We start from the raw sequence: 13,656 nt of genomic DNA, 5'->3' as shown, positions 1-13,656 counted from the left end.
TAACAGAACAAACAGGGCTCCCTAACCTGCAGTGGCCTACAGCACAGGATAGCCAGCCAGTCTCAAAACACCTACAAAGCAAAACCAAGAGTTGCTCTTTTACAGATGGATTCCCTATGTATTTATTTTACAAACACGGATTGTAACAACATAGTTTGGCTTTATTAGAGCTGCACCAATTAGGTGGAACTGAGAATTCCAGAAAAGACCTTTTTTGTTGGAGATCCTGATATATATAGAAATAAAGAAAATGTAAATATTTGTTTTGGGCAGAGATGACAAATAAAGGAAACTTTAACAAGTTTAGAAAATGTATTTATTAATATTAATATTTTAATCTATTGATTTGAGGGCAAAGTTTACACCTGTCTTGAGATCCTAAAGAACCAGCATCTGCACATGTGACTGCTGGCAGCTTTGAGCAGTACCACTCACTGCCGCCCTTATTCATTCCCTATGAAGCTGCTGGAAGGAGATGCTAAACTGTAGCGGTAAATGCAACGTAACCTCACCGCAAGTGTGAACATAATACAATACAAGGTGCAGATTCACAAAACATTGGGGGTTTTCTAAACAGACACAGCACAAGCGGTTAGCCTTTGGGTTTAATTAGAAAAGATTAAAATTTTAAATGGAACTTTATAAATGGGCAGTCAGAGAGAAACTGGGTGATATTGCTAAGCTGTGTTTCTTTTTTCCCAGTAAAAAAGTCAAGGACAGCCTAAAAGCATCTGAAAATAAGCCTGGAGCTCCATCTGCTGGCTAGTGTTGGGAATACAAATTAATCATTTGCAATCATTCATATTACAGAAAATATTTAGAAAACCAGCATGCGTTTTTTTTTCATGTTGGTCAATTTTATATTTTATTACAGATGCACTTTTTAAATAAAATACACTGCTTACTTTACATCTCAACATAAGATTTATTAAACATAGGAAAGTAATTATTGATTTCCATTTTACCTGAATCATTACAGTGAACCACTTTTTAAATTCATTTTAATTAATGAAAGATGTTTGGGAAGATAATGTTTTAAATAGTTCAAAGCTCTCCAAGGCTTGAGAGGACACACTTTCATCAGTGAAGCTGGGTGATCCAGAAAACCTGGAGTTGATTTTTCCAAATAATTTGCTAGTTGCTAGCAAATGTTTTACCAGATTCATTCCAATCAGGCCCTACTTTCTACTACTACTTTCTACTACTATCTTACTATAAAATATAGTAAGATTAGACGTAAAAGTAGGGAGGGAAGAAAAGAAAGAGGTTTTGGGCTCACAAATGATTTTAAAGGAAAATCGGTGTATTTATACACAATTAGTTAAGTATAAACAAATCAACGTTAAGCAAGCTTAACGGTGTCCTGATATGAAAGGGGTTATGAAAGTGCAGTAGTGAAATTAGTGACATATAAGCGAGAGTTTAGTTGAAGTAGAGGCTGTATCTGAGCCTAGGAGTTGTAGATAATTACACAGATGTTGAGAGTATCATAAAGTTCCAAAATAGTTGGATACTGAAAACAGTGTCTGGATGGAAGGAAAATACGTTGGGTTCAACGCAGCTCAAGCACGGTCCCCCTGCATTATTTTTGCCTAATTCTATTGTATTGCTAGAAATACGTATGTATAGGCACTAAGTTACCCATACGCTGTGCATTGTTAAACAGGTATGGGGCATTGATTTGTTTGTACTTGTTTGCTTCACTAATTGTGTATAAATACACCGATTTTCCTTCAAAATCATTTGTGAGCCAAAAACCTCTTTCTTTTCTTCTCTCTTTACTTTTACATCTAATCTAGGCTAATTAAAGAGGTGGCTCAACATTCACTTTATTATTTTATGAAATAAGGTAAACCTAAAAAAGCAGAAATCCTCCTTGGGGAATACATGTCACTAGTTTAAAACTACTAATCTAAAGATAATTTATAACCCTGCTATTTTATTTAATTGAAAAGAATTCCTCGTGGCATTGAGTCAGCCAATCAAAAACCTTTTTTTTAGATAAAAATACTGCCGAGCTAGTTGACTGAACTAATTTCTGTTCAACCAGATCTAATTTTTTAGTTCATTTAATATTCAGTGTTACAATTCTGTCAGTATGTGGCTAATTTATGTCTATTATGCTCACATGAACAGGTATCCATATCTTCCCACGCTTGAGATAGCAAGCAGCTGAGTCCTAGGAATAAAAACCTTGGCCAAAAAGAAGTAATTGACACAATGAGCCTGATATTTTTAAGTTCTTCAAGGCTGGAGAAGATACATTTCATCAGTGAACCTGTTGATCCATCAAAACCTGGAATGGATTGCTATAAAAAAATTTGCTGTTTGTTAGCAAATGGTTTCAATTCATTCCAGGTTTACCGATGAAAGTATCTTTTCTAGCCTTGCAGAGCTTTAATAAATCAGGCCCATTTTATGTGAAACTATGGATTGCAAATCAGACAGTTCTCATACAAACTATACACATACTTTGTGTGTTTTATGACCAAAGATGTGCGTGATTTCTACTTATAGTGAAATCATTGTAGAGTATATTTTTCTCCAATTACCAAACAGAAATATTTCTTCCAAAGTAACACGCAATATTTGGGAAAAAGAGTGCCGCTTACTTTTGGGCTAGCAGGTCCAGGAGATAATGATGTAATGTCATGAACTTTTTCTAAGGATTGTATACCAAACAGAAAATCCTGGAAAAAGGGGTAAAAGAAAGTAACTATTAATTAATGGATTTGGAAGTAACGACAACAATCTTTATTTAGGCCTAAACTTGCCAAAGGAAATAGCATTTTCTTTTCTTTGTCCTCCATTATTATTATTATTATCATTATTATAACTTTCTATGGTACAATGTGTGGTACCTACTGATATTATTGTATCTCCTTCTGTATCAGAACATTTACAAATTTATTAAACTTCTTTGCTAAATGCCGATACAAATATTGAAATGGAAATGACACTTTATCAGACACAAGAGGAAAAGTTGGATTTACCATTAGACATAGTAGGCCTGTGACTTTATTGGTACAAAGACAAATATTTTCTTGTTTAGATATAATCCTCAAATTATTTTGTTAATCAGTAAAAATAACGTCATATATATGCCTGTCCACAATACCAAAATATCAGTCATAATAGAACCAGGTAAGCAAGAAAATGTTGTGTGAAGTAACAGTGGTATGTGTGCTGAAAGCTAAGCAACTATAGACTTCAATGAAAGAAACTGTGAAGCACAAAAACAAAATCCTTGATTTGTAAAGACATTGGGCCCGATTTATTAGGGCTCTCCAAGGCTGGAGAGGATATACTTTCATCAGTGAAGATGGGGGATCCAGCAGACCTGGAATTGATTTCCTAAAAGTAATTTGCTTTTTGTTAGCAAATGTTTTCATTCCTGGACCAGATTTATTGCAGGTTTTCTGGACCACCCAGCTTTACTGATGAAAGTGCATCTTCTCCAGCCTTGGAGAGTTTTATTAAATCAGGCCAGTGATTGGCACTAACAGCCAAAATGAGCTAGACCAACTCTTCCAGTTCCTAAACATATAAATAAAAGGGTGATCTGAAACAAGACAAACTCAAGTTGTTATACAAACAGGCAACTCTGTTAGAGCTTGAAGCTTACCTTGGTTCCAAGTTTAGAGTTAAATTTAGGAACATCTTTTATAGCCTCACTAGGTTCAGACTCCTGCAACATAAAAATACATGTAAACAGTGAAAGAAAACAATTTGGTGGGATCTGTATAAATATCATTGGCGATCTTCTTTATAACAGTCCCATTCAATTAAAGCTTTCTTCATTTATTGGTTATGCCGTTCACCATATTTTACTATAGTCCTTCCGTTAAGTCCATCTTAAATATGTAAAATAGTACAGAACTGTATCATAAAATAAGAGTGATCGTTTGATGCCAAGACAGCACTGATTTCATATATTTGGTCTTGGGAGATTCCTGGAAAATGAGTTACCGGCTAACTCTGATATGATTTTTCCTCATTAGTAAATGACCACCGGGAGACCACGCTTATAACTGAAAATTAGTTAATTACCTGGTAACTCAATTTCCAGCATGGTACCGAGTTTGTGTATGCCGTCCTGGAAAATGCATTGGGAAATAAACATTTTTTGTGTGGTGTTCTGTATAGGCAGCCTGACATACCACAGTATTACATATAGTACACTTAGTGTTCCTAAAGCTTAACTCTGGAATACTTTAAAATTATTTCAAATAGTCACAAAGGAAATTCCTACACAGTGGCAAACTGTGCTTGTGTTATGACAGATTACTGCACAGATCTGCAATACACAAAAAGATACACAAAGGACAAGAAGAAAGAAGAAGCTGTCCAGCCCACATTTCAGCTTTATACAATTTACTACAGCTAGTAGGAAACTAACAAAGCAATTCTAGATTGGATAGTAACAGAAAACTGGCTACTTGAATATAAGGTTGATGCATATTTTCAGGAAAACTAAAGTAGCGGTATAGTGGCTTTGTAGTAACTACAAGATGAATATAAAATAAAGCTTTTCCTACATCTCTCTCATCTTGTTCCAGGATGCATTCTCTGGCACCAGAACCCAACTCCCCAGCAATAGAAGGTGCAGAGTTTTCAGATGCTTTTCCCTCCTTGCTTTCTTTGTCAAAGGAACCAGGTAAAGGTTCTTCTTTCTGTGCAGACATTTCAGCAGGAGAAGCACAGTGCACTGGCTCACATTCTTCAGCCTGGAAAGTCTCATCAATGCCCACATTGGAGTCTTGGCTGGCTTGTGATGAAAGTGCAGCGGAAATGGAGGATGGATGCACATTCCCACTTCTCATCAATCTCCTCTGGAGAAATTGATGATAATATTTCTCTATGTGACAATACAACCATACAAGTGCTCGGAAATAACAAATCTCTTAAAATAACAGACACAGTAAGAAACCACACAACCAGAAAACAAAAAAGTTGAACTCCAGCTAGACAGAAAGTTGACCACTCACATCAAACAGCCGGCATTCTGACATATGAATGTAATAAAAAATCAGCAGTAGCAAATAATCTGCCACAATACTGAACATTTAGATTTGGCTCTGCTATCTTGCTGCTCAATGCAACCACTGATTATACTACTTAATATAATACTTAATAGAACACTATGATAGTAATAAGTTTATCACATTCATACAGATACCGTTTCTCTACAAGCTCAGACAAATTCTAAAATTGGTGTATAGGAAAAAAGGCAATCTGTGCTGCCATCCTAGTTAACATGGACCTTCACAAGACTACTGGGGGAAATCAGGTGACTTTACAAAGCAGCAAAGCTCAAAATAGGGCTCACACACATGCAGGAAGTCCATGTCATAACTACTAAGTGGTATCATGCCAAGTGGCACCTTTTTCTGGCTTTCCTCTTCATCCTCAGATTTTCCAAGATTCTGCAGCTCTGGCTCTGTGCCCTCTTCTGTGCAGCTCACTGCAGCAGATTCCTCTTTCTGTTCACTCTCCTGGGTGATACACAGAAACAAAGCCCCCATGCCTTTTTCCAGACATACTCATGGTACAAGCCAGCTAATTACTAAATTATTTAAACTAATCTGAATTAAATCTAACTGAATTAAAACAAAAAGGTCAAGTCCCAACTAACGCAATAAAACATGTGTTTAATGTCCTACAAGGTGGGTACTACCCAGATTTTTCAAGTTGAACAATTAAACTAAAATTGAAGCAAACAGCTACATACACAGTTGAAATACGTAAACAGGAGCTTTTTTACCCACCAAGGGACGACATGCAGAAAACTGATGAACTTGAATCTGTCTGTAAGGCTGCTTTCTCCTTCTATCACCATGTCATTTTTCATCAAATAAGCCCAGCAGCACAACTGATTGCCTCCTTATGCTGCTTCTCCCTCTTCCAGTCTGATGTTGGTTGTACAGGCACTTTAAAAGGCTGATAACAGTTCCAACGTAGCTAATTATCTAGTTTCCAAATCATGGCAGTGGTCATGGCTCATAAAAAAATTACAGGAGGAGTGACAGTGGATCCAAAATAAATATATTTGATGCCCAAAAGGATCCTTATCAGACATATATTGGTAATACCTTCCAGAAGACTACATGAGAAAAGACCTAGTCCATCTGTGATATATATGTTCCTACATATTATGTTCCAAAAGCAGCCAGCAAACACCATACTAACCTTCCAACAGCAAAAAAATAAATATTCCTACCTCATATTCAAAGCCACCTCCCAATGATCCAATATCCATATGCAGGTTCTTAAGAAGTCGAGCAGACCCCCTAGGGCTCTGTAGGAGAAAAAAATGATGTTAATTTAATTTTTGGTACAGAATTCTTTAAACAGGCCTAGAATAATTTTTAGGTTAGAGGGATATGGACAAAAATCAGAAACAAGAAATTCTGTAAAATATAAAACACATTACATATATTGACAAATGACATATATTTTACCCTAATTTACTTTAACACATCCTATAAAACTGGTCCAGCTTTGATCACTGGAGTTTACCATGACATTCTATTCTTTATTGTACATCTCTTTATCTTGGAGTGTTCTAGGTTGTGCACACCTCCAAGTAATGCTTGTGCCATTAAAAGTTAGTATTACTATTAACTAGGCACTGTACTCCTTCTGCCTACAAGATAAAGTTTGGAACAGATAATGTATAGTACACTTGGTTTCCATGAGCATTTGGTTATGTGGATAGGGATGTGCCAATTATCTACAACTGGAAGAGAATAACTGGCAGGATCTTCAGGTAATAAACTTTGCAGTGAATTTACTAAAAAGTATTTGCTTTAACTAACAATTAAAGCCCATATTCCTCTTTCGCATTGAAATAAGATAGTCTTTGTTTCCCTAGACACTGACTCCCTAATTTTACCTCATTTCTGGCCTGATAGATTATTAGCATCATCATGCTCTTTCCTACCCAGCTGCACTGTACCCAACCTGCAATGTTCATCCATTTATTCCTGAAAAGTATTTCAAGCTACACAAGCAGGGTGTGATACGTTGAGTCTGTCCAACTCCACGCACAAGCGCCGAGAAGAAAATTGGTCTCTGAATTGGCAGGAATGAGATATCTACTAAGTTAAAAAAAATTATTTAGTGATTTATATCATTAAGGGGAAAGGGAGTAAATGTAGTAATGGGTAACACATGGGCGGGTAGCAGAGTCCAGCTTTTAGAAAACTATACAGTTGCTGCTATGCTGATAAACAAACTTACAATTTCGGTTACAAGTGACACCTAGTGGTTCTTTCTAGTATTACCAGATCATGGATCAATCTTATCAGATCATGGTTTTCTGTAACCATATTTTTTACCTGTTACACCACATTAAATTTTCCAGATTTTGTCTAATTTACGTGCATAACATGAACTATGTTGTTATAATAAATACTACAAATTTGTTTTTAATGTTTTTTAAAAATATTTTTTATCTATATTATATATCTTATTTTAAGCCTCCCAATTAAAGTGCTAAAAAAGGGGAAAAGTATATAACAGCAGTATATTTTTAGTAAGCACACATTTTGAGTTGTCACTGTAGTTTTAACCTTAAATTATTATTTGTTTTTTTTTTGTTGAAGTCAACTGTTGAAATGGTGTTACAATAATAATGGACAACAATTGAACATACTGATAAGTGAAAGACAGGGAAATATTAATAAAAGTTATACAAGCATCTTTTTACAAATTTGGCCAATATTGGGTTACATGTGATCTACAAAAAGCTGGATTCCTTTATAAAAGTTTATTTTATATAACAAAAATTTTATAATGAACATTAGCCTAATCAAGAGAGATCCCCATAACATAGGTCATTTATCATTCCTGTTAATTAATTATTAAAATAAATTAATACATTCTCTCTTGGAGAAGCAGATTCCTCTTTTCTCTGGCATTCCCAGTATGGCCCATTCTGGTGTAAACAGTTAGAAATTTAATAGCCGAGTTTGAATGTAACACCCCACTTGGCGCCAGGAAACCTTTTATAGCTGAACAATCCTATAAATTGTGATAGAGGGTTGCTGATTGGCATTTGAGACATTTATCTGAGTTTGTCAGACCCATGTGATTGGCTGGTCTCAGAGAGATGTATGTTTTGTGGAAGAGGTGGAAAAATATTTCCAATATTGTGCTGCAGGGATTTCTTTCCATGAAACCAGATATATTTTGAGAAGCTCAGATACTTTAACTTCAGGGAAATGTCTCTGCCAACTCACAAGTCCCCAAGTGGTTTCTGCATAACCATCTCATCACACAAGAAATAATAAAAGTAGTATTTTAAACATGCTTGCTCTTACGTTTTTTTGTAATAAATAGAAGTTTTATTTTACAGGTAGTCCCCGAGTTTCATACGAGATAGGGACTGTAGGTTTGTTCTTAAGTTGAATTTGTATGCAAGTCGGAACAGGTACAATATTGTAATAATTGCAATTAGGACAGATGTTTGTCTCAACATATTATTAGGCAGCATGATGTCAGTTACTGTATAAAATTCAAAGCAAAGCAAAAAAAAACAAAAACAAAAAGAACTTTATGGAGTCTAGACATTCAATAACTTCTGGGGCAAGCTGTGCTTTGATATGCAAAAAGAAACAACTGCAAAGTTTGTCTTGGTCATTCAAGAATTACAAAATGTTGCAAAAGAGCAAAAGATTTCTTCAGCAAGTCATGATAACCGCCCCCTCCCTCATCAAGCCTCTGTCCTGCACAGGAGTGAGCAGGGAAGCCCCATTCGTATCTAGGAGTCATCCGTATGTCAGATGTCCTTAACTCGAGGACTATCTGTATATGAAATTTTTTTATGCCACCAGTTCATCTCTACATTGAAGCAAAATCCGCTGCTTAAGTCAACTGAAAAAACATTTCAGGACTGTCAAGGTCCCCAACTGTGCATGGTGATTCCTCCAGGAAACCTTACATCTCTAATGTGTTCTGTAATGACCTGGAGATCCATGGAGGAAACCACTGAGCACAGCAGGAATGAGAATAAAAAAACTCATAAAAGTAACTATCAAGAACTTTTGTTATGCTTAAACTAGTGTAGAGATATAAAGAAAACTCATTGGAAACCAAAAGTCTTCTTATATGTAGGCAAAACATGGAAAATACAAAAACAAAATAAAAATGGGTAAACAACTGCCCAGACAAACAACAAATCGTACAAATGAGTATAAAGTATAAATGTAAAAAACTAAATGAATATATACTGAAAAGGCTGCAGAAATAAAGAAAATAAGCCATACGGAAAGGTAACGAACAAACAAATTGATATTTTGAGTTATCCATTCTTGAACGGTGACAGAAGAAGGAAGAACAGAAAGACAATAGTCTACATACCTGGAAGCTATGTTCCATCCAGCAATAAAATAAAAAAACAATCTACAGAAATCTGTTATTTGTTCCTCCCCATTGGTCCCAGTGTTTAGGCTGCACAGCAGATAAATGATCATTAAATTTTCCACTGTCAATGCAGCATTGCTGTACTTGGAAACCAAAACAAATTATTGCTTTAGATTTCTGTGCAGTACAAACAAGACATTTCACAGAAATACTATTGAAGACCCTGTCAGAGCTATTCTACTAAAGTGACAACTTTTTTTATTTATTTCTATGTAACCATGTGACTTAATTACTGTGATTCCTCCATATTTGATCAAATGATGTGAGCTAAAAGAAAAAAGCGATACAACAGATTAGGTCACCTTCTCTTATTGGCTCATGGCAGTTTTGACGCTCACATGGCCGATGCAGGTGCTTTCAACAGTAGAATAAGGTCAGCATGGGTACTCTGACTGATCTGTAGCTGGTAATACCTATATATATTATATGCACTAACACTTTTTTTCTCATGGCCAATATTCACTTTTCCAGCAACAGTAGCTCTTTATTGGGATCTGGCCAGACATGCTTGCCTCCACCCTTGACCCTGCCATTAATTTACCAGTTGCCATTCCTTGAACCATTCTATTAGGTACTAATTACTGCAATTGGAAAAAAACCCCACAAGACCTGTCATTTTAGAGATGATTTGACCCAGTCATCTAACATGACCCCTTCAATAACTGACTGTCCACTTGCTGCCTAATATATCCCACTTTGCTGTACCTGTCAGGGGTTTAATATTTTGGCTGATCCAGGTGTGAGTGTGAATGTACCACACACATATATTATATATATATATATATATATATATATATATATATATATATATATATATACACACACACACACACACACACACACACCATGGCACCCACTTACCTGATCTTCACTTTCTTTATCACCATTTTCATCCTCCTCTGCCAAGCCAGGTAGCGTGAGACTCACTCTTTCTTCTGAATGTCTTCCTGTGGTTGTCTTTAAGTACGATGTTGTTTTCTAGCAGTATGTAGAAAAGATTATTAAACAATAATAATACAAAATAAAATTTCCTCCCTTTAAGACAGAGTTTAAACACTGTACAGAATTAGGTGGCTTTAGACAAATATTAGCTTTTAGTAAAGTTGTACTTTATAAAATATTCCATTTTACAGGGGTAAATACCTACTGCATCTCTGCTAAGATCTTCACTGTGCAGCCATCCTGGCATCAAATATTTTTCACTTGACAAAAATCTTGACTGGGCATCTACTGCACTTTCATTTATTCTTATAGCTAGGACCACATTTGGCCTGGCACCTTGTAATGTCTTAAGCAGTAAATTACATTTTAAAAGTTTGTAGCTGAGTTCATGAAAAAAAGGCCCATAGGGAAAAGCCCTATCTTATTAGATTAAAATAATAAAAACAAAGTAGTAGATTAAAACATTGGCTCACTCAATCAAAACTAAAAAAAAAACCTCTGAGGTCCTTGTAAAGAGCCCATTTAGTCTTCCTCTCAGTTTGCTACACCAGAACCTCCGGAGAGCCTTGTGGAGGTTTAGTTCATTTGTCAGGAAAAAGTCACAAGTGAATAAACCTACTTAGATAAAGCAAACTGTGTATACATAACAAGGGTATTTTCTTTCTCTCTACATTAATCATTTTTAAACAGTTTTAATACTGTACATTTTAAGCTACCAAACCACATATCATGCAGTTTTGGAATAGGTAATTGCATACCCTATATAACCAACTGCCTACTTCTTATTTTTTTAAAGAATTTATTATTATTCACCGTCAGAGTATTGAGTGTTATATAAGCATATTAATTTAAAATGCAAATTGGGTAAGAAAGATTAGTGTTATGTACTTCAGAAGGGTGAATATAGCTAAACTGATTCGTAATAAAAAAATTGTAATAAAAAAATTAACATACATCAAAATTATATTGTCAAAATGATTTTACTCATCATGGTAGATTGTATTGCTCCAGAAATACAAAGTTCCATGTAAAGCTAAATCATGTAGTAGTGGATAGCACAGGTCAATATTTGCATTAATAGTCCAGTAACTTACACCAGATGTTCCACCCAAAAGATTGTCAAATCCCCCAGAGCTTCCTGCACTGCTGCCTTGGGATCCTCGCATTCCTCCAGAGCTTCCTGTCGAATCACCCAGTGCCCGCAGAGGAGCTAGACCTCCCACAGGTCCAAGTGGAGATCCAAGAGACTGTAAGAAAGAATAGGCAACATACAACTCACTACTGGTAAGAAACTGTTAAGCTTCTATATATGTAAAAACACGATAAAATGTCAGAGCTTTACAAACAGCCATGTGAGAATGTAATGTAATGGTATTTATTGAGTTATTTTAATGGTGACTTGAAAAAAAGCATATAAAACTGTCATTTATAAAATTATCACCAATTTTTTTTTTTAATTTCATCAACCCACTGTATGGAAAATGACATACAAGTGATGAAGGTTTAAATGACTGCTCAATTGTTTAAGACTGGCAGGCCGGGGGTGTGGCTTGGCGGGCTCGGGAGATGGCTGTCTAATTCTAGAGCCCTGTTGGCACCGACTACCATCCACCAAATCCCGGGCATCTACTGAGGCATCCATGGGCAAAGCACGCAGGGCTAAGGTGGGGAAGCTTCCCTCCGCCCCAGCAATGCAGCTGCTCTGCGATCAGCCCTGTATACGAGCTAATATCGTGGATACCCTGTCGGCCTCCAAAATGGCACCGGCTTCCTCTCTTCACACGCAGTAGCAGGAGGAACGGGATCCAGACGCATCTGATCCACACAAAGCATCTGCTACTTACCACTCACGGCAGCAGGATCCTCCAGCTTCTCCCTTACTGGATCCAGGAATTTCAAGCTCCCCAACCGCGGGTCCGGTGAGTCCTGATGCTTTTTCTGGAGGCTCCTCTTCCCGATGTATCTCCTCACAGAGAACTGTCACGGTCCCCAGCCTCGCAAAGCACCCCACTGGAAGAGATGGTTCCAGCGGCATTCAGACAGGGGGTATCCTTCCCCACTCACAGCACTCAAGCTCAGGGGTCCCAGGGGTCTCCCACTCCTTGCCCACCCCTTTATGACACAGTGGTCCCCTCTACAGCAGGACCTTAGGTGTGTTCTAATGCTACAGTAGTGGTGGAACACCCTCCCATGAACCTGGGGACTTTAGACTCTTCCAGGCAGCATACCAGGGGACACCCCTTTGTAGGTGAAAACTCTTGTCTCCCATGGCCACAGTACTTCCAGCTTTCGCCCACCAAGGTGGGTTTTCAGCAACTGGTCGCCGAAGTTCAGGTGACTTGTCGCTCTGAAATTGGAGCCCTGTGCACTGATTTGCAATCCCTGGCAAGCAGAGTGGATGACTTAGATGAAAATGTCCAGCAAGCTAAAGGGGATAATGAGGCCCTCACACACAATTTACAAAGTACTTAAAAGTTCAGGGATCTCTACTGTCTCCTTCATGACCTGGACAATAAAAGTTGCAGGAATATTATCAGAGTTCGGGGCCTACCCGAGGCTACTTAGGATACAGATTTAAAGCTGGTTGTACAAGCGTTCTTTAACCGTATATTGGGTCGCCCTTCCTCAGGGCCTTCAGAACCTCCAGACAACCTGGTACAGCGTCCAGGCCACGAGATGTTCTATTCCACCTGGAAGGCGCTGATTTGAAAGATGAAATTATGGCTAATGCCAGGAATATGCGCAATCTTGAGGTTGATGGTGCTCCCCTCCAGCTTGATCAGGATTTATTGTGGCATACCCTGCAGTAACGTCATCTATTGCAGCCGCTCCTAACCATGCTCAGGGACAATCATATCCTGGAGAGATGGGGCTTCCCTTTTAGCCTTTCTGCTAGCCGTGATGGGAAAACATCTACACTTCATTACCCAGAGGACCTTTTAACCTTCTGCAGGGATCTAGGAATTGATCACCCTAACTCCCAGGCTGGGAACCTGAGGACCCTCAACGCCTACATTCCCCTCGTGGCAGGCAGTAGCATCTAGGAGGAGATCCAAATACAGGATTTCCCATCCAAAATCGGGATTCCCCATCACCACCGAAGCGCCCTTCTGGATCACAAAGCTTACTGTGGAATTTAATCCTATGACTTATTTGATATGAGATGCTTACTTCCCTTGTTTTTTTATGAGGACTCATATTTGCCTTACTATTGTTTACTAAAATAGCTAATATTTTGCCTTTGCCTTAGGTAGCAATCTAAGCTTGTTGCTACATGCTTGGTCCTTA

The 13,656-nt window shown here is 37.5% G+C and overlaps 1 protein-coding gene across 2 annotated transcripts in view; it reads right to left on the bottom strand.

Moving 5' to 3' along the window:
• CEP164 (centrosomal protein 164) overlaps nucleotides 1-13,656 on the bottom strand; it is a 54,364-nt gene that overhangs the window by 31,635 nt on the left and 9,073 nt on the right. Inside the window, exons 5-11 of one of the 2 annotated variants that reach the window (XM_072425577.1) lie at nucleotides 11,463-11,615; nucleotides 10,288-10,404; nucleotides 6,221-6,298; nucleotides 5,385-5,495; nucleotides 4,539-4,832; nucleotides 3,626-3,688; nucleotides 2,613-2,690 (exon numbers count right to left, since the gene is read on the bottom strand). In XM_072425577.1, coding sequence (XP_072281678.1) covers nucleotides 2,613-2,690; nucleotides 3,626-3,688; nucleotides 4,539-4,832; nucleotides 5,385-5,495; nucleotides 6,221-6,298; nucleotides 10,288-10,404; nucleotides 11,463-11,615 — 894 coding nt within the window. The remainder of the gene's footprint in view (nucleotides 1-2,612; nucleotides 2,691-3,625; nucleotides 3,689-4,538; nucleotides 4,833-5,384; nucleotides 5,496-6,220; nucleotides 6,299-10,287; nucleotides 10,405-11,462; nucleotides 11,616-13,656) is intronic. The other variant, XM_072425578.1, reaches the window with a different exon arrangement.

This window comes from Pyxicephalus adspersus, chromosome 11 (genome assembly GCF_032062135.1).
Source record: "Pyxicephalus adspersus chromosome 11, UCB_Pads_2.0, whole genome shotgun sequence".
In the NCBI taxonomy this organism is placed as follows: Eukaryota; Metazoa; Chordata; class Amphibia; order Anura; family Pyxicephalidae; genus Pyxicephalus; species Pyxicephalus adspersus.
Note: the sequence above shows the minus strand (reverse complement) of the source record. Positions and strands in the feature narration are given on the sequence as shown.